The following is a 20,803-nucleotide window of genomic DNA, read 5'->3' as shown; positions in this document are numbered from 1 at the left end:
CTAGAACCATGAGCTGTGTGTGGAGGAGTCTCGTGACAGAATTTTCTGCCTCACATCCACCAGAATGTGCCTCCGCCTCCCCGGCCACTTGACCCCCTCCTCGTCCGTTCTCCCCTAGTCCTTGTCCTCCTCCTCTTCCTCCTCCCCCAGCCCAGCTCAGAACAATGAGACCGCCTAGGCTGCCAGGAACACAGGCCTGGAACCCGGCAGGGTGCGAGGCAGTAGAGTTTGCCATTGTGCTTCCTCAGGCCCGGTTTCTTCTTGACTTTGTGCTAATCAGCACTTGTGAGGAGGATCTGTGCCTGGGGATAACTCGGGACAAGACCCTGAAAGGGAAGAAGGTCAGAGCTCTTGCCGGACAGCCGGCTTGGTCTTGAACTTCAAAGGCCTCAGCTCAGCCTTCTGTCAAATGGGGAAGAAGCTGCCCCAGCCGGGGGACGGTCAGCTGGCCCTCAGTGACCAGCCGGCCACTGATCCCTCTCCCCCTCCTCTTTCTCCTTCCCCAGGCCCACAGAGCAAGGTCCAGAGATGCCAGCCCAACGAGCACAACTGCCCTGGCACGGAGCTCTGCGTGCCCATGTCCCGTCTCTGCAATGGGGTGCAGGACTGCTTTGACGGCACAGACGAGGGGGCTCATTGCCGAGGTAGGGCCTTGGGCTCCTTCCTCCTCAAACCTCTGCATTGGGAGAAAGCACAAGGGCTCGGCCCTGACTTCTAGCCCAATTCTTCCATTCAGGATTGAGGGATCTTTTCCTTCTCGGGCCAGAGGAACTTACATTTCTTCCACCTGGGATGTGGTTCCTCCTTGGGTAGGGAGGGGAGGACAGTGGTGGGGGAACAAATGGGGGAGAAACCAGGAGGAAATGTCAGCCGTTACCTTAGGCAGGAAGGTTGAATTCTCATTTAGTCTGAGAAAGGAGAATATATGCCCATGGAGGTCAAGGTCTTGTGCAGGTGTTTATGGTGAGTCAGAGGGGAGGACCTTGTACCTTGGGAAGAAAAGTTCAGGGCTGGGTTTCAGGTAAATTTTTTCTTTTCTTCCTCACTCCCTTAATCCTCCTCCTCCTTTCAGAATCAGTGCTCTTCCCAGAGTCCTGGGCCTGACCCTAGAAGGGGTCAAAGTGGAGGGCATGCTGAAGAAGGAATCTAGGGCCAGGGGTACATGAGGGGTCAGGTATATTCTGTGGCGAGGGGATAAAGGGCTGTGATCGAAGGGCCGTCCGCCTTGAAGGCTGGTGTTGGGAGAAGGGGGTAGCGGAGCAGCCATCCTGAGGAAGACTGGGGCCGGGGCTGAAAGAGCCAGCCTACAGAGCACTTGAGGGAGGAGGGGAGTCAGAGAGGAAGCCCAGAGGAGACTGGGGAAAGGGGGTAAGGGGACTGAGTAGCCATTTCCGTTCACTACCATTGGAGGGTAAGAGGAAGGTTCTTCATGTATACGTGCGCCAAGTAGTTAGAAAACATCTGCCTTCGAGAGGAGTCACATCTGGATTCTGTTCAGTGTTTGGAGATGGGGGGTGGGGAGGAGAGGAATTTGTAAAAGATTTTTTTCTTCCTCCTTCTTGTTTGTTTTGGCTCTTGTCTCTGGGGCCTGTGGGATAGGAATGGGGGAACACAGAGGGTCCAGGAATTGAACTCTCATTCACCCCCCACCCCTTTTTCATCTGTATTGATGTTTGCAGGGGCACTGGGGCAGAGGTCGAAAGTGGGCAGCTTAAAGGTCACTTTCTTTGAAGTTATAATGTTTCTTCCTTCCCCTACTTTCAAAAACCCAACATCCCCTATATCTGGAGTTTGAACTCTGGACTTAACAGGTTCCTGTGACTTGTGACTCTGTACCCCAAAACCCAGGAGTCACTGGCATTTGCTTCCCCCCCAAAAAAAGGGGAATAGTCAGCACTGAGGTACAAAGAATAAAGCATTTTAACTCATTTCATGGGGAGGGGGGGGGAATGTAGATGCAGCCCTATTGTCTCCCTACCCAAACTCCCAGCTCCCTCTGCCAGGCTTACAGCTTTTAAACCTTTTAGTAGATCAGGCAGTTCTCAATCTCTGATGCCGGGTTGGTGGGTAGAGAGACAAAGGGGTCTTTGTGGTGGGTCTGCCGGGCCACCCAGCCCTACTGGAGGACCACTAATTGGGTTTCAGGCCTGGGGGAACAGGTGTTTCCCGACACTCATTTTCTTCCCCCTCTCAGTTCATTTAACTCTGTCTTCTGAGTGGAAGTGGGTCATCGGCAAAAGAGGGAAATGGGGAAAGGTCCACAGAGAAATCTAAGTTCTGTTTCCTCAGCCTCCTTCTGCCCACCACCCCTAGCGCATTGCTGGGTTGTCAGAAGGCTGGGGGAGAGGCTTGGGGACAGGAGGTGGAGCTCTGAGGGGAGGCCCACTCCCTTACCCCAGTATCGGGGCCCCGAGCACTCAGCCCCAGCCGGTCCGGGGCAGGGAGCACCATTTGGTCCCTTTGCTTTCTCTGAGGAAGAAACAGAAAACTTCCTAGTGGGAAAGGACTCTGTTAATGGGACTCCGTGTATCTATCTCTTTCCCTTCCTCAGAGCTCCGGGCCAACTGCTCCAGAGCAGGCTGCCAGCATCACTGTGTCCCCACCCTCAGTGGGCCCTCCTGTTATTGCAACAGCAGCTTCCAGCTCCAGAGTGACAATAAAAGCTGCAAAGGTTTGTGTGTGTGTGTGTGTGTGTGTGTGCGCGCGCGCGCACGCGTGCAAGAGAGCAGACAGACAGACAGACAAAGGTGGAGAGACAAACAGGCAGACAGGAGAGAGAGAGAAAAAGATGGAGGTGGGGGAGGAACCTAAAGAGGGAGGGAGAGGAAGGTTAGGTGGAGGGAAATCAAATCAATAAATATTTATTAAGCACTTACTACATGCTAAACACTGCCGGCAGCAAGGACCAATAGATCCGTAATCAACAAATATTTATTAGGCACTTCCAGGTGCGAGGCACTGGCTATACCAAGACAGAAATGAAAATGCTTTTTGTACATTTCATAGAGCATCAATCGAATCAAAATTTAAAAAGCACGACAAAATTAAGAAATGAGCATTCTAAGGCAAAATACTGGTGGGATCCTAGCCGGTTGACAACAGCTGATACAGAGCCAGTCTGCCCTCAAGACCCTCATTTTACTAGAAGCGAGAGAAGGCAGAGACACAAATAACTCTTTTCCAGGACAGAATTGAGAGAGCGAGTGGTCTAGTGGGTAGGGGGCTGGCTTGGGAGGGTCTGAGTTCTAGTCCTGCCTCTGATGGGTCTGTATTAGCCCTAGCAAAATATTCAACCTCTCAATGACCTTGGCAGTCTATTATAGCTGAGTAACTGAGGGGTATAGTGGAGGCAATTTGTGCTTCAAAAACATCTCTGTGTGACAAATAGCCTGCAGGGTCATTTGCGACAGTCCACTTTCTCCTGGTTGGAAAACTTGGAGTTGGCCTTTGACTTTGTTCCTCTTGACTAATCTGTCTCACACCCAGTAAGCTGCCCTGCTCTGCTGGTTCTGCCTCTGGAATTTCTCTCATAGCCATTGTTTTCTCTCTTCCCTGCTTAATGCAGACCCTCACCCTGACCCCCACTCGGCCCCTGTTCTAGACCTTTCTTTACCCAGCTGCCAGACTCATTTTTCTTATGCAGGGTCAGTTTGGGTCATTTCAGACTGCTGAATGGCTCCCTATCCAGGGAACAACCAGGAAAGTCTGGGCTCAGCTTGATATTGAAAGCCCTGCGCAATTCTCCACCACCCTTCCTTTCCAGCCTTATCCAACCACATGTTCTGCTCTGACCAAATAAGAGAACCCACTGTCTTCTGGATAGTCACGCTCACCTGTTTCTGTATTGTATTCTGTGCCTCAGACTTTCCTGGGCCTTAAGGCTTATTGAATTCCTACCCATTCCTTGAAGCAATTCAAATGCCTTCAAGGCTTTTTCAATATTATGTAATGGCTTATTTAATACTCCCAATCAGTCAGGACTTCCCTCCTACACCGTAGACCTCACCCAAAATTTTCTCCCAGGTATGGGAACCATTTCAACAAAGGTTAATTAAATGTTAGCCTATGGGGACATGAAGCTAAAAAAGGGACATGGCTACCACCTTCGAAGACTTTACAGCCCATTGGGGTGGATGTAGCATAAACAAGTGTGGTACAAGGCTAGATCACCTAGAAACATGGAAGAGACCTTAGAACTCATCTAAGCCAGGATTGGGAAACTGATGGACTTATAAACTAAGAATGGATCGAGTTGGGTTTTTAAAAAAACATTTAAAATAAAGTTTCATTGTGTTTCAAAATAGGGAAAATATTGTTAACTTCTCAGCTGTACAAGGACAGGCAGTCGGCTGGATGTAGGCCTCTGACCCCTCATCTAGTCCAGGTCTCCATTTTTATAACTAAGGAAACTGGGGACCAGAAAACTCAGACTGCTCCCCAGGTTGTGATAAGGGCTAAGAAAAATCTAGACAAAATGCAACATGAATATATTGAGCCCAGTAGACATCCTAGAGATCCAGGAAGTAAAGGGAGTCAGTGCAAGGAAATAAAATCTGGGAAATCTTAGAGAAGATGATAACTGAACTGGCTCTGAAGAAAGGAAAGGTTCAGTGGGTGGGAAGGAGAAAAGAATACATACCACTCTACAGAGTTATGAAGGCCAAGAGCAGAAAGAAGCTAGGAGTCAGTGTGATTGGAACAGAAAAAAAGTATTTGAAGGGGTATAATGGAAAATAATGAAACCAGATTGTGGAGGATCTTAAATGCCAGGCAAAGAATTATATTTCAGGCAACAGAGAATGTTATGGTCAGATTTTATGTATGTATCATGCATGTTTTATTTTATATCGTACTTAAATCAATCGGGCAAGAGCAAGCATTTATCCAGAGCCTGGTACTCTCATAGAGCCTGAGGAAACAAAACCAAAAATCAAATAGGCCCTGTCCTGAAGGAACTGATATTCAATAGAAGGAGACAACATATGCCCATATAAGTATAGCAGGGTTTAGCATGTATATAAGCTGTGTGGGAAATGGATAAATGTGCTATCTATTTGACAACTACAACAACCCTCATCCCTCTCTAAATGGTACTGATTCATTCCTTGTTCCTTCTCTGCCCAGCTTCTAAGGCAATGAAGGGGTACATGCTGATATGTATGTATATGTATATATGTGTATGTTTACACACACACACACACACACACACACACACACATATATATATATATAAATGAAGGAATAAAAATACACAATCTTTCTCATGTATTAAATCATCCTCACCTCAGTTTACAAATAAATTGGAGAAACCATTTATTTTTGTCTCCTCTCTCTCTCTATCCCCCACTGTAATTAGGCTTAAATTAGTAAACAGCAGTGTTATTAGCCATACAATTTATTAATAATGTAACGAATGATAAAGTTCATTACTTTGCACTTAAATATTTCAACAATGTAGTTAGCTGTGAGAAAGAGGATATCTAGAGTAACCTGTTACTATTAACTACAACTCAACATACCTCAGAATAGTAATTAAAGGCTTTTCTTAGGGTGTCTTCTCCACCAAATGATTTAAATTTAATTCTCTCAAAATGTCTCCTCAGATTCACCATTCCAGTTAACTCGGGGTCTTTGAAAAGAAGACTATTTATCTTTATACTCCCTCCACACAGTCTCTTCAAGCCATGACAGTTGAACTTTATCCCTAAGATTTTGTTCCCTGGAAAAGATTCAGTACCAATATCCAAAGTCTGGATGAGAGAGGTTATGTAAAATAGGATTACATTTCTGTATGTAAAATAAGTACAAGATAAATTGTTTGGCAAGGCACCAGCAGTTAGGAGCATCAGAAAAGTCTTCATAGAGCTGGTGACTTCTAAGCTGAATTTTGAAGGAAATCAGGCATTTTAAAAGGCAGAAATAAGGGAGTGCTTTTTGGGCATGAGTGTCTGCCTTTGCAAAGGCAGTGTGATGGGAGATGTATTCTTCTATTTGAGGAACAAAAAAATCATTTTGACTAGATATTTTTGTGCAAGGTAATACACACACACACATATATATACAAATATACATATATATGTACACACAAATATGTATATATATACAAATATATTTATATATGTACATACAAATATGTGTGTGTGTGTATATATATATATATATATATATATATATGTATGTATGTATGTATAAAGACTAAAAGGACAGTTGTAGTCAGTTTGTAAAAGGTTTTAAAGGCCAGATAAATTTTGATCCAGAAATAATAGGCAACCAATTTATGGATCAGAGGAGGTAAATGGTAAGATCTGGATTGGGAGAATATCACTTTGAAAAGGAGAGATAACTTGAGTTAGAGTTTGGCAGTCATTGTAAGAGTCCAGACTTTAGGTGGTGATCAAGTGAAGTGAGTAGACAGAAAATAATTATGAAGAGAAGACCATGTGAGATGATGGAAAGGTATAATTGACAAGATGAGGTGAAGGAGAATGAGGATCATTCAAAATTGTGAACCTGGAAAATTGGGAAAATAATACTAACAGGGATAAAGGTTCTAGATGGATAGTAGGGGAAAGATGATTATTTCTGTTTTGGGAATGGTATGTTTGAGATGCCTTATAGGATAGCCAGAATGTTCGCTAGGCAACTGACGATGAAGGACTGAGGTTCAAAAGAGGAAAAACTCAGGCTAGATATATAAAGCGGGAAGTCAGCTGCCCAGAAATAAGGGGTGAGATTCTGGGGTGCTGATGAGGTCACTGAGAGAGAGGACAGAGAGAGAAGGGGGCCAGGTCAGAACTTGGAGTTACAGTCACCATTAGGAGACGTGATGGGGATGATAAGCTAGAGAAGGAACATTCAGACAGGTAGAAGAAACCAGAAAGAGCAGTGTCACTGAAAACTGAGAGAAAGACAAGGTATACCTAAGGAGAAAGTGCTCAACAGAGAAGGACTTGGGCATCTGTGTTATGTGCTACATAGCCCCTCCTCAGCTGACAGCTCCGTGAAGTCAGAGACCCCACCTTACATAAGCTTCCTATTTCCCCTTTGCCTCCTACAGTGTTCTGCATCTCCAAGTAAGAGCTTACTGAATATTTAATGGACTGAATTGTTGGAAGAGTGCTAAAAATTTGGGCTTGAATTGGGTTTAAGGAAGCTTGATGGAGGAGAGGATGGAAAGGGATGCCATTCATGGGCGTCTCTTGGTTTCTGGACTAGAGTGTGGGGGAGGCAGATGGAGGTCAGTGACGGGTGAGTCTAACTGTTTTTTCTCCCCAAGACTTTGATGAGTGTTCAGTGTATGGCACGTGCAGCCAGGTGTGCACCAACACGGACGGAGCCTTTACCTGTAGCTGTGTGGAGGGTTACCTGTTACAACCTGACAACCGCTCCTGCAAGGCCAAGAATGGTACGTTGGGGCAATAAGATCGCTCTGGACCCTAGCCCCATCACAGTCCGGCTTCATTCTTCTTGGTCTTGTGTCCCAGGAGATGCTGTGGGGATAGTGAAGGGGCCTTCTTCTTCTTTCCCTTCCTTCTCGTCTCATAGCTACTCTTTATGTTGGGCTGGGGGCATGGGGATCCTTTTCCCTGACCCTACTTCTCTTGCTTGGAGTTGAAGGGGTAGTGGGGGGGATAGAGAGATGGAAAAGGGGAATTCTTCTTAAAGAGTGTCCAAGTGTATACAGATGTGAAGGAGAAGACATATTCCTCCTCCCTCCTCCATACCTCTGACTTCTTTCCCTTTTGCCAGAGTGTGGATGGGTCTCTCTTTTCCTCTGCCCCAAGCTGATTTTGTATTTCCTGACCCTCCCTAGCTCAGAGCAGGCGAGGGCCTTCCTAGACTTTTATTCTCCCTCCCCTTCCAGAGCCAGTTGACCGCCCTGCCGTGCTGCTGATCGCCAACTCCCAGAACATCTTGGCCACATACCTGAGCGGGGTGCCGGTGCCCACCATCACCCCCACAGGCACCCGCCAGACCACAGCCATGGACTTCAGTTACGCCAATGAGACCGTGTGCTGGGTGCACGTGGGGGACAACGCCGCCCAGACCCTGCTGAAGTGTGCCCGGATGCCCGGTCTCAAGGGCTTCGTGGAGGAGTATTCCATCAATATCTCCCTCAGCCTGCACCGTGAGTCCCCACAGTAACTCACCTTGCCTCTCAGCAGCAGTCCAGGGCCAGGGAGGTGTTCAGAGGGTGGGTGCCCCAGGGGTCGCTGAGACAACAGCCGTGGTGACTCCTGGCCAAGCATGGAAACTGGAGGGCCGACGGGATAATTCAAGTTTGATATGGAAGCAGGGGACTGGATGGGATGGTTCCCATCTGGTCATGAGACAAGAGCATGAATAGTGGTTTGTTGGAAGGAGGCTGGATAAGAGAACTTGTCTTTCACAAAGACAAAGGAGAAGGGATATGATTCATGTTTGTTATGGAGGTCGGTGATTCCTGTCTAGTATGGAGGCAAGGGAGGATGGGTGGGATGAGTCTTGTCTGTATGGGACAGTGGAGGATGGATGGGATGACTCTTGTCTAGTATGGAATAGTGGAGGATGAATAGGATGACTCTTGTCTGTATGGAACAGTGGAGGATGAATGGGATGACTCTTGTCTGTATGGGACAGTGGAGGATGAATGGGATGACTCTTGTCTAGTATGGAATAGTGGAGGATGGATGGGATGACTCTTGTCTGTATGGGACAGTGGAGGATGAATGGGATGACTCTTGTCTAGTATGGGACAGTGGAGGATGGATGGGATGACTCTTGTTTGTATGGGACAGTGGAGGATGGATGGGATAACTCTTGTCTAGTATGGAATAGTGGAGGATGGATGGGATGACTTGTCTAGTATGAAACAGTGGAAGATGGATGGGATGACTCTTGTCTGTATGGGACAGTGGAGGATGAATGGGATGACTCTTGTCTAGTATGGGACAGTGGAGGATGGATGGGATGACTCTTGTTTATATGGGACAGTGGAAGATGGATGGGATAACTCTTGTCTAGTATGGAATAGTGGAGGATGGATGGGATGACTCTTGTCTGTATGGGACAGTGGAGGATGAATGGGATGACTCTTGTCTAGTATGGGACAGTGGAGGATGGATGGGATGACTCTTGTTTGTATGGGACAGTGGAGGATGGATGGGATAACTCTTGTCTAGTATGGAATAGTGGAGGATGGATGGGATGACTTGTCTAGTATGAAACAGTGGAGGATGGATGGGATGACTTGTCTAATATGGAACAATGGAGGATGGATGGAATGACTTGTCTAGTATGGAACAGTAGAGGATGAATGGGATGACTCTTGTCTAGAAGGGAGGATAGATGGGATGGTTCTTATTTGGTATGGGGCAGTGGAGGATGGATGGGATGACTCTTGTCTAGTATGGAGATAAGGGAGGATGGATGGGATGACTCCTATCTGGTATGGGACAATGGAGGATGGATGGGATGATTCCTGTCTAATATGAAGACAGTGGAGGATGCACTTATGTTTGATGTGAAAGCATAGGACTGGAAAGAGTGACTCCTGCCTGCTGTGTCAGTATGGATAGTACAAGCTAATTTCTGTGTGGTATATAGACAATAGGATGGAGGAAATGGCTTCTTTTTGCTCTTGAGGCAAGGTGACTGAAGGAAATGACTTTTGTCTGATATGGATAGGGAATTATGGTTTGAATTATAGCTGCCTGATTCAGAGTGGGGAATTTGGACAGGACGGTTCACATTTTATCTGTCCTGGATGGAGACAGAGGATTGGTTGGGATGATGACTTTGTGCATGCTCAGGGTGCTCTAGGATGTACAAGATGCCTCTTAGCTCACTGTAGTAAGGGGTTGTAGAGCAGGGGAAAGTGCACAAAGAAGCTGAGAGGGAACCTCAGAAAGCATCTCTAGAAGATGGGTCTGAGAATATATCCCAACCCTCCCAAGTGAGTTGAGGAATACAGAGCTGACCTTCAGTTCAAAGAAGCTTAGATTCAAATCCTGGCATACTTCAGTGCCCTGAGTACCACTCTAGGAATACCAGTTGAAGAGCAGGTACTCATGAGGCAATCCCTAAACCAGTGAAAATGACAAGAAATAAATGTTAAAAGACTTGAGGAAGGTAAAGGGGGCTCTTAGACATCAGAGAGGGCTTCCTTATGATCACTGAAACCCAGGGGATTGAGCAGAGACATCTTTCTTGGATAATACCAGGATCTTAGTGATTAGAACTAGAAGGAGCTTTAGAGAATATCTAGTGGTCCATGATTTTTTTTTAAGATAGCCATATTTCACTTGAATTGGTTTCTTTTATAATCCCATCTAGTTTATTTTATGCATGTAAAAACATTCCAGAAAAAAAGTTTCACCAGTTTCAAAGGGGCCAATGACACCGAAAAAGTTAAGAGCCTCCATCTTACTTTGTGCAGCTGAAGAAACCAGGGTTTGAAGTTAGGTCATCAGGAATCTTTGCCCACTACATCAGGCTAGGGACACAAGGTCAGGGAGAGGAATAGGCTGATATTTCCATCTGCAAGGCCCCTTGGATTCATAAGTGGAGAGGAGAGATGGGTTGAGTTTAGGGCTTCCCACCAGAATGGTGTGGGTTTGATATTATGGTGTCTCTGTGGGATAGAGATATTGCTGTAAGGAACTAAGGAGGGGAAAATGATGAGTCCTTTTGCATTAGTGTTTTATGAGGCCCTTCCTTTAGGACTCTTCCCTTTCTCATATGTTGTGTGGAGGAGAGGATGCTGGGCTGAGTTGGCTTGAGCAGGGCTAGCTGGTTTGTACAATTTTGAGAGAACAGGGTTTATCTAAGGAGGAGCATAAAAAAGAGGGGTCAGTGCTTGACACAAGCCCTTCCTTGAAGCAATTTTGGACTTACATTTTTAAAAAATCTAACATCTTAAAACAGAAATCAGGCCTTGAGTACCAACTGAGCTGGGGTGCATCACCTTGACCTTGCCCCAGGTATAAGACAATGACTTTGGGAGTTTTGTTCATGTGTTAGAGAGGGAAAAGTCCCCCTAAATCTTTCAGAGATTAAATTCCTTATTCCTGCTGAGAAGAAAAAAAAAAAGGAAGGGAGCATGGATTTCAAGGGAGAGGGTGAGAGTGAGGCCTGAGAGAAAACTTCCTTAGATGAGGATGGCTTTGCCATCTGCTTCCTTGAAGAGACCTCCATCTTGGTTAACTGATACCAAAAAGCAAGGAGATGGATAGGATGACCTTTATGGAGGGAGAAGTATCTGAAAATATGCATCTTGAATTCATTAGCTCAGGAACAGCCCCAAACAGAATAGAAGCTAAAAGGAATGCTCTTGAGAAGATGATTCTGCTATCTCTAGGACCCAGGCCCTTCCCCAAGGCTCCATTTGTATATTAGCCCCAGAAGGCCCTGCTCATTTTGGGGACCCATTGATGTGAGGGATAACCCTCCAAAAGCAATCATTGATCCCGAGGAGTAAATAACTCTAAGGTGTGAATCTTCATGTATACCTTGGATTTGGGAAGCAGTAAAAGCTATCATCTTCCAAATGGTATCACTGGGGGATTTAATCAATCCCCAAGACGTTCATTCTCCCCCCCCCCCCAACCTCCCACCCCAATTCCTTGGGCCTCATTGAGGCGGGTCTGGACAAACTCAGCTCTCGAAGTTCCCTCCCCAGCCCTCGGGGAAGGGTGGGTACCCCCTTGAGAAGGGGGAGGTTACCCTGGCTGGGTCCTGTGCTCCTTTTCCCTGCCTCCTGAGAAACAGGAAATAGTCTTAACCAGCCCCACCTCATTTGGCAAACAGATCCTGCCTACTCCTTATTTATTAGGGCCCCATTTGGGTGCAGAGTCCAGGAAAGTGGAGGAACACAGAGGTTTCAGAGATTGGGGTATATGGGGGCAGTCAGACTGGATTACAGAAGTCTTCCCCAGCTCTGCTCAGAGAGGGCACTCTCCTGATACCCCAGTCACCTGCCCCGTCACCTAAACACACACCCCAGTGCGACCCCCAAAACGGCTGTTTGCTTCTTACTGTACAGGCTCGTTATGGCCCCTGTGTCACCAAACCCTCTCCCCCTCAATTCATCCTCCTTCTCAAGAAATTCTTCCTCTTTTTGTGACGGGGCCAGGAAGCACAATCCTGTCCTTGGGAGGGGAATGACAAGGAGCACAAGCCCCACTAACTATCCTCCCTTTGCAACAACCGGAGGGGTTGGGTGGGTAGCAGCTCCTGGTTCTCTGGGGACGTTTGTGTAGTGATGGGGCTTGCATCTTCCTGCCAGAGGGAGGCAATACTTTAGAGTCTGTCTGAGATTTTACATGTTAATCCCGAGAGCGGGAGTCTGGGGATTTGCTAGCTCTGTAACTACTTCCCCTGTCCTGACCTCCTTTCTATAAATAAGGAGATGGAGAGGGGAGCCTGCCACTGATTCTCTGCCTCGGTGGTCCTGATGGAAACACTGTGGAGGGAAAGTTAAAAATGGCCCAGAGACAAGGAGTTAATGTTTTCCCTACTGCCTGGGTTCCCTTGGGGGCAGGGAGTGCGTCTATTGATGGGGTCCGTGCAAACACTCATGTCACCTGAGTCAAAAATCGGCCCCTGCTCTCCAGAGCTCTTGACAGGCTGAAGCAGGGCCGCAGGAGAGAGGGCTTGGTGTGTGTTGGGGGGAGGGATTGGGGGACAGAAGATGGGGGGATGCCTGTAAAGAGAAGGTAGGTTTTTCTTCTCAAGTTTCAGAGAAATTGTAACATTTCTTCCTCTTTCTTCTATTTTTGCCACTCAACCCCTTCACTCTAAGGTCTATGTCTCTTTCAGAGGAGAACTGAAAATCTATTCCCCCAACCCATGTTGGTACATTTATCTCCCTTATTGGCTCTTTCAGGAAGTTTGATTTTTTTTTGTTTCAACTTTTGAATCCCTGACATGAAAAATACCTCCTTCTGTCTGTGCTGGGGGGTCTCAAATTGCAGATTTTGACTAGGAAAGACAGACTTTGTAGAACAATGAAAGCAGGGGTCGCAAGAGCTGGAAATCACCGTCTCCAACCATCCCCTGCAGAACTGCATGTGTGATCGGTATTTCAATCTCAGATACCCAGTCTTTCATTTTAAAATTCATAAATATTTTTAAAGCATGAAAAACACTGGGGATGCAATGACGAAATAGTCTATGTACTTTTGGGAGAAGATTATCTAACCCTCCCCATTTTATGGATAAGGAAAACTGAGGCCCAGAAAAGCTAAAAATGACTTGCTTTAAGTTTCCCGGTTGAAAGGTATTTGAGATGAGATTCAGATCCCAGGGCCAGCCCCACGTCCCACACATGACAGCACTCAAGGCCTTGTGGAGAAGCGTCCCTGCCAGGGCCTCCACCCCCAAGGAGCCTCTGGCCTTGGTTTGCGGGATCCAGGACCGTGATCCGCGATCCTCCCCCAGCACTTGCAGAAGCTGACTCTCTACCGGCCTGCTGAGGAGGACCATTTGCTAAGGGGGAGGGAACGGTTGGCAACACGATGATAAATCAAAGCTCAGGCCTTCCTCCCCCATTTGTCCCTGAATTTCCCGGTCAAAGCTGCTTTGCCTTGCATCTCCTCTAGGCTTAATCTTTCCTGTGGCCAGAAAATGAGCTTATACTGCAGCAGGAGGGAGTGAGGGTGGACACTGGGAGTCTGAGCCTGGACTTGGAAAGGAGAGGGGGAGGTGGGGCTGGTACTTAGCATCTCCATGGTCCTTTTGTGTGTGTGGCAAGTCCCTGGGGCTGGAGCCAGAGTCCTGGAAAGGGGCAGGGATTAGCTAAAATGACTTGGCAATTTGCAGTTTGGGGATAGTACTGGACCCAGCCATGTATGCGGTGGGGAATGAGGCCCCCTGCTGGTGGCCTGGCCTAGCGGGGTTTGGGGGGGAGGAGGGGAAGAAGCCCCTCCCCATATCCCCTGCAAGACAAAGTCTGCTGGATTGTGAAATGGGTCCCCAGGTCCAGCTGGTGGGCCCCTTAACTCTTTTCCTCTCTCTCTGTCTCTGTCTCTCCGTCTCTCTCTTTGTCTTTCTTTCTCTGTCTCTGTGTGTGTCTCTCTCTCTCTCTGTATTTTCCTGTCTGTCTCTGTGTCTCTGTCTCTGTCTCTCTCTGTCTCTATCTCTCTCTTTGTTTTTCTTTCTCTGTCTCTCTGTCTCTGTCTCTCTCTCTGTGTTTTCCTCTTTGTCTCTCTCTGTCTTGGTGTCTCTGTCTCTGTCTCTGTTTTTCTCTCTGTCTCTCTGTCTCTCTCTGTCTCTTTCTTTTTCTCTCTGCCTCTGTCTCTCTGTCTTGGTCTTTCTTTCTGTCTCTCTCTATATTTCTCTGTGTTTCTCTCTCTCTCTCTCTCTCTCTCTTTCTCTCTCTCTCTCCATATTTTAAAATCACTATAGGAAACAGGACAAGGGTTTGGGAGGGAAGGGACTAGCCAGAGAAGTTGCCGGGCCCTACCCCAGTGCCCCTCTGCTCCCCCAGCAGACGGTGAGTGGCTCTCCCTTGAGCTACTTCTGGCCGGACCCCCACCCCCACGCCCACCCCATGGGCTCTGGCCTCATTCTAGCTGTCCCAGGAGCTCCCAGGGAGCCTCAGCGAGTGTGTTGGGGGTGCCCTGCTCCCTGGGCCTCCGTCTCCGTTTCCTGGAGTCAATGTTTTGCTTTAACTTTGCTTGTTGACTCCGAGTTTCCTACAATAACTTAGGAACTCCTGCGCTTGCTTTCTCCCTCTGGCCCAGGCAGGGCTGGCCCTGTCTCCCTGGCTCGGCTCCAGCTCCTGGCCCTGGACTCCCTGCTGTCTCCTTGAAGTTGCCTCTTTCTGCCCTGCCCCCTCCCCCCACTCTCAGACTGGAGCAAAGAGGGTTCGATTAGAAGGCAGAATAGGAAAGGAAGCCCAGGCAGGATTCAGCAGACGAGGGCAGGCTGTCTGACCCTGGAGAAGTACAGGGAGATGAGATATTCACCAGGTCTGCCAGGAAGGGGAAGGTACCAGACCCAAGGCAAGTCTGCTATAGAAAGACCAGCGGGGAAGGAGAAGTGAGCTGAGGGGAAGTGAGTGGCAAAGGAACTGTGTCTGGGTGAGAGGCTTTGTGTGAGGAGAGCTAAGGACGTCTCTGCCCACCCTTCCCCCTCCATCACCCCCCCTAAGACCCGGCCAGCCCCATCCCTGGGCCTGTAAGCAAACCATAATCCCACAAAATCCCTTAGATTGTGCTCAGAGGAGCTCTCCATACAATCCCCCGGCTTCCTTCATCCAACGCTTACCTTTCAGGATGAAATAAAAACAACCTCCTAGCTTGTTTTAGGCCTGCCTGAGGGATCTCTTTCTGTTTCCCTGGTCCCTGACCCTGACCCTCCGGGCTGAAGTGAAAGGGGATCCTAGAATCGGAGAAGCAGAAAACAGCGGCCAGACCAAGGTGGGGATCGGGGCCATTGTGGCTGTGGCAGAGATTTGTGCCCCCCTGATACGATCATAGAGTCACCAGTGACTCTACAAATAAGGAAACTGGTGCCTGAGAAGGTGAAATTCCTCCTGTTCCTTTGGGGGAGAGAGCTTTCCTACACGGAATTAGTTCTCTGCCCGGGAAGGAGCCTTCTTTTGGGGGTGACATCCAGCTCCTAGAGCTGAACCCCAGCTCTGATCTGTGGGGGAGGCATCTGTCTTGTCAAGGAGAGGAATGGGCGCTTTTTGGAAAGAAACACTCATTTAGGGAAGTTGAAGAAACTATGGCAATCTGGAGGGGGGTGTTGGATGGTCCCCTGATGAAGAGGGAGGGAAGGGTGGTACCCAGAAATGGCAAGCACAAAAACCAAGCTTATTTTGAGGCCTGGAACTGAAAGTCCCTTACATCATCACTCCCCTGTGGCCTCTTACCCCTCAGTCACCAAACTCCCTCCCCCATATTATCGGGAGCCTTCCTTAAAGACTGCTCTGCCCCTCACAATTTCCATGCTCTTTAACTCTAGTCCTTCAGGATCTGGCAGAAGCCGGGAGACGCATGTCTCAAAGGGGCATTCCTTCCTGAAATCAGTGTGGAGGGATGAGGGCCCTGGTGGGAAAGGAAGGAGCATCTCTGGGCTTGGGGGTACTCGGGGCTTCTGGGCCACAGGCCATGGCCCTGCAATCACACACACGCGCCTCCCAGGCATGTATATGCACATACATGCACACGCATGCTGCCGCTGCAGAGAGCCAAATTTAGTCAGAAGGGAAATCCGTGGGAATTCCCCTTCCTGTGTTCCTCAGCCTCCTCTGATGGACCCAAGGAATGTAGCCTTTAGAAGGAGAAATGATCAGGGTGGTTGTTGATAACCAAGGGCTTTGCAGACAAATCTGCAGCTTTAATTGCACCAATTCTGAAAAGGACTCTGGGAGCAGAGACCCCAACTCCAACCATTTCTGCCCCAAGTCTGCTGGAGAAGAGTGGGAGGCATGAATGGTGCTGAACTGGGACTCGGGAAGCCCCACGTTTGACCCTCAGTCACATACTGTGGTGATCCTGAGCAAGTCGTTTAGATTTAGCCTCAATTTTCTCCTCTGTAAAATGCAATAAGAATAGCAATTTCCTCCAGGACTGTTGTATGGGTAAGATGAGAAAACATATGCAAAGTGCCTCATAAACCTTAAAATGACATATGTACACATAGAGAGATACTATTAGGTTTTGGGGAAAAGGACAATCAGATGGCACTGCTCCCTAATGTGACCACATTCTGGGGCCTATCTTTATACAAAATATACAAAAGCGTCCATTATTAATAGATAATGCCCACCCAGCATCCATATTCCCCTCCCAATTCATCCCAAAGGGAAGGGATAAGAATGCATGTCCATATTCCCCATGGGTTTCAGGGACATATTTTCTCCTTTAAGTCTTCCCTTTTAACATTCTTTTTTTTGGGGGGAATATAGTATAATTTACCTGAACCCCTCAGATTCTTCATTTCTCTTGGAAAAGTCTGACCTCCCAACATTCATCAAGTTGGATCAAGGATATTACTAACCTAAAAGGCAGATTGGGATACAGGTACTCTTGGAAAAGAGGGGCAATATCTAAATAGTTAGAATTTAGGGAGAACTGGGTGATTAGGAATTCTTATCCTAGGAACTGTGAACTTGAATTTAATAGATAAATAGATAACTTTATTTCAATATAATTGGGTTTCTTTGAAATTTTATGTATTTTATTTTATGCACTTAAAAACATAATTCTGAGAAGGGGTTCATAGGTTTTCTCAAACTGCCGAAGTGGTCCAGGAAACAACACTCACAAAAAAGTTAAAAACTCCTTGGGTAGACTCCTTTCATTTGCTCATTTTAGAGACTTTGTCTTTCTCTGGTCCCATGTATTTTTTCTTGGGTAGAGGAGGAGGGGCTCTCTCAGAAGGATTAATTTAGGTCTGGCCTGGAGTTTGCTTTCTCTTTAGCGCCATTTCCAGCTGTTTCTGTACCTCCCCCTCCCCACTTCCACACACTCCTCCTTCCTCTACTAGCTCAAGTCCTGTGACTGTGAGTCAGTGTCAGCTCAGCCAAATTCCTAGGGAACCATGCTCTTGTCCTTTCTGGTCCACACCCCCAAGTTCCTTTGGGCAGGCAACCCCTCTGGGGAACAGGAGAGGGAGAGAAAAAAAATAAAAAATGATTAACTCCTTGTAACTAGATTTAGAGATATAGGGCAGATTCCCTAAATAAGTGGGATTAGGGTCTATTTTTTAAAATGTCTGTTGATATCCCTCCCCCTCTTCTCTGAGCCATTTTTGAAGCTGAAAAATAAAAAAGAAATAGAAGGAAAAAAATAGATCAGCAAAAGTAACCAACCTAACCACAAAGTCTGACAGTCTTTGCAATCCAATGTTCCATGCCCAAAGTCTCAGCCTCTACAGAAGGAGAAAACTGAATTTTTTAATGTCTTCTGTGGGGATAAGTTTATTGATGATAATCCCCCCCCCCTTTTTTGGTTTTTTCACTTGCACTCTTATAGTCATTGGATATGTTGTCTTCTAGATTTTGTTGCCTCATTCCATATCATTTCATATGTCTTTTCAGACTTCTCTGAATTCTTCATTATCATCATTTCTTAATATAATGAGTAATATTCCATTACGCACACGTATCACATGTGTTTAGCCATTCCTCTGGGCAACTGTTCTGGCTAAGGGGAGATAGTTAAATATCAAGGAGAATTGCCCCATATGAATAGAAGAAGATGTGAAAATGGTCTTTGGGACTAGGCTCACAGACTTTTTAATGACCCAAAGATTTCTTCAGATGGGCTTGGGAAATAAATATAAAGGAATGCTCAGAAAAGAGAACTGGCCAATAGAAACTTGCGTCACACTCTTTCGTGTGTGAACTTAGATAGCTGAGTCAAGCCTTTTTGCTGAAGCAATCACTCTTAAACTTTTTTTCACCTTCCATTTTTTGACAGAGTTCCCTTTTTTATGAAGACCTTTATCCCAATCTCTGTCTTCTCTTACCTCTTCTAGAAGCATGTATTTCCTTCAATTGCAGTATCGGAGCCTATACTGGGTCCCATGTCTGGGTCTCATGTCTCGGGTCTCTCCCCCAAGTGCCCATCCTTCTTGGATAGTTACCTGTTGATCTATAACTACCCAGCAGCTCCAAATGCCCCTGACTTATCTCAGACCCACAGGAAGAAATAAAATTGTAGAAAGGAATTGGAAATGGAAACATAGAGATAGTGGGATAAGCTACTTGCCAGTCAACCAACATTGGTTGAGCAGCTAGGGGACGGAATACTGGAATACAGAAAGATCTGAGTTCAACACTTGCCCCCATCACTTCATAGTTTTGTGAACCTAAGCAAACCATTTACCTTCTGTCAACCTCAATTTCCTTATCTGTAAAATGGGCATAATACCTCAGAGGATTGTTGTGAGAGTCAAATGAGGTAACATGCAAAGCACTTTGCCAACCCTGAAGGAGTCCATAAATTCTGGTTATTGTTATTAATAATTTTTATTACTTTCTTAATCGCCTAGACACGATATAAATTCCTTCACTTTCGAATGGGGTATAAAAGCCAGTTTTCCAATATCTTTTGTGGAAATAAGACTGACATAGGAAGATAACTCAGAGCATGAAAAAGTATAGGTGATAATGAGAGGATCAGTAGGATGGGAGAGGGAGAAAGAACACTTTAGATTCGTATGGTCAAGGAAAACTTAATGGGAGAGGTGAGAGCAGTTGGGGCATGAAAGTCTGGTTAGGAACCAGACTGAGAGGACTCCCCTGGACCTGGAGAGTGTCCTCCAGGGGAAAGGTTCTTGCAGGGAAACAGGGGGGGTTACGTTGCTCAGGGTGGGCTCCTTCTCATCAAAACTGTTCTCGTGCACCCAGATGTGGAGCAGATGGCCATTGACTGGCTGACAGGCAACTTCTACTTTGTGGATGACATCGACGACAGAATTTTTGTGTGTAACCGGAATGGGGACACCTGTGTGACTCTGCTGGATGTAGAACTCTACAACCCGAAGGGCATTGCTCTTGACCCTGCCATGGGGTAAGACGGGTCGCTGAGTGGGCCCAAGGGATGCCAGGAGGGAGAAACCCAGCCTCCCTTTACTCTGCCTTTCTCTAGCCTGGCAAGGGAGCCAGAGAGTCAGGGTTGGGCGGGGGCTTACTAAACCTAGCAGGTAACCCCCTCTGTGCCCCGAATCCCTCGCCCACAGGAAGGTGTTCTTCACGGACTATGGCCAGATCCCCAAGGTGGAGCGCTGTGACATGGACGGGCAGAACCGAACCAAGCTGGTGGATAGTAAAATCGTGTTTCCTCACGGTATCACTCTGGACCTGGTCAGCCGGCTGGTGTACTGGGCTGACGCCTACCTGGACTACATCGAAGTGGTGGATTATGAGGGCAAGGGTCGGCAGACCATCATCCAAGGCATCCTGGTGAGAATGGGCAAATGGAGGGGATCTCTAAATCTTTTCTCAGCTCAGAATTATCCCAGGCCGTGCTCCTCAGGAAAAGGGAGATCACTAGCCTGGAGCATTCTGGCTGGATGCCTGTACCTGTAATTGGGAAGGGGAGGCCTGCCATCCCACAGCACACTGGTGGGAAGCAAGGAGCAATCCTCATCTCCTGTCCTGGTCGAGGAGCAGGAATCACCATCTCCAGGTGTCCTGAAAAGGAGAGAATTGTTAGAGTAAAGAAGCTAGGATAGAGATTCTTAATTTTTTGTGAGTCCTAGATATCTCTGGCAGTCTGGTGAAGCCAATGGGCCTTTTCTCAGAATCATGTTTCTAAATTCATAAATAAAACGCATAGGATCAAAAATGAAACCAGTTAAACTGAAATCAGCATGTTAAAGTATAAATTAAAATATATTTTGTATATTTTATTATATACTATATTATTTATTTTACCATTAATTTATATTGGTTGCACATTTTAAATTAATAAAATATATAATATATACTAAAATAGCAATATGTATATTGCTATAATAAAATATGCAAAATAACAAACTATAATTTTTTTAAAATGCAATTAAACAACAAATTTATAAGCCCTAGGTTAAGAATCTTTGAACCAGAGGGCAGTATGAGAGAACCTGGGTTTAGCCTCCCTCTGATAATAATATTGCTGCATATTTAAAGCAATATGACATAGTGGATAGAACATTAAAGGTAGGAAGAACTGGTTTCAAATTCTCCCTCTAATATATACTGGCTGTATGACTCTGGCCCTGGATGGCTAAGAAAATAAATACAGGAAAAAGGTAAATATGGAGGAAATATGGACCTGCACTGGCAGAGAGAATTTCACCTGGAAGTTCCCTATACCAGTAAAAC

At 46.6% G+C, this 20,803-nt stretch overlaps 1 protein-coding gene across 1 annotated transcript in view; it reads left to right on the top strand.

The window, feature by feature from the left end:
- LRP1 (LDL receptor related protein 1) overlaps positions 1-20,803 on the top strand; it is a 107,574-nt gene that overhangs the window by 10,603 nt on the left and 76,168 nt on the right. Inside the window, exons 3-8 of the mRNA XM_031941122.1 lie at positions 507-644; positions 2,552-2,671; positions 7,277-7,405; positions 7,865-8,128; positions 19,346-19,508; positions 19,678-19,900. Of these exons, the coding sequence (XP_031796982.1) occupies positions 507-644; positions 2,552-2,671; positions 7,277-7,405; positions 7,865-8,128; positions 19,346-19,508; positions 19,678-19,900 (1,037 nt within the window). The remainder of the gene's footprint in view (positions 1-506; positions 645-2,551; positions 2,672-7,276; positions 7,406-7,864; positions 8,129-19,345; positions 19,509-19,677; positions 19,901-20,803) is intronic.

Source organism: Sarcophilus harrisii, chromosome 5, assembly GCF_902635505.1.
Source record: "Sarcophilus harrisii chromosome 5, mSarHar1.11, whole genome shotgun sequence".
In the NCBI taxonomy this organism is placed as follows: domain Eukaryota; kingdom Metazoa; phylum Chordata; class Mammalia; order Dasyuromorphia; family Dasyuridae; genus Sarcophilus; species Sarcophilus harrisii.
Note: the sequence above shows the minus strand (reverse complement) of the source record. Positions and strands in the feature narration are given on the sequence as shown.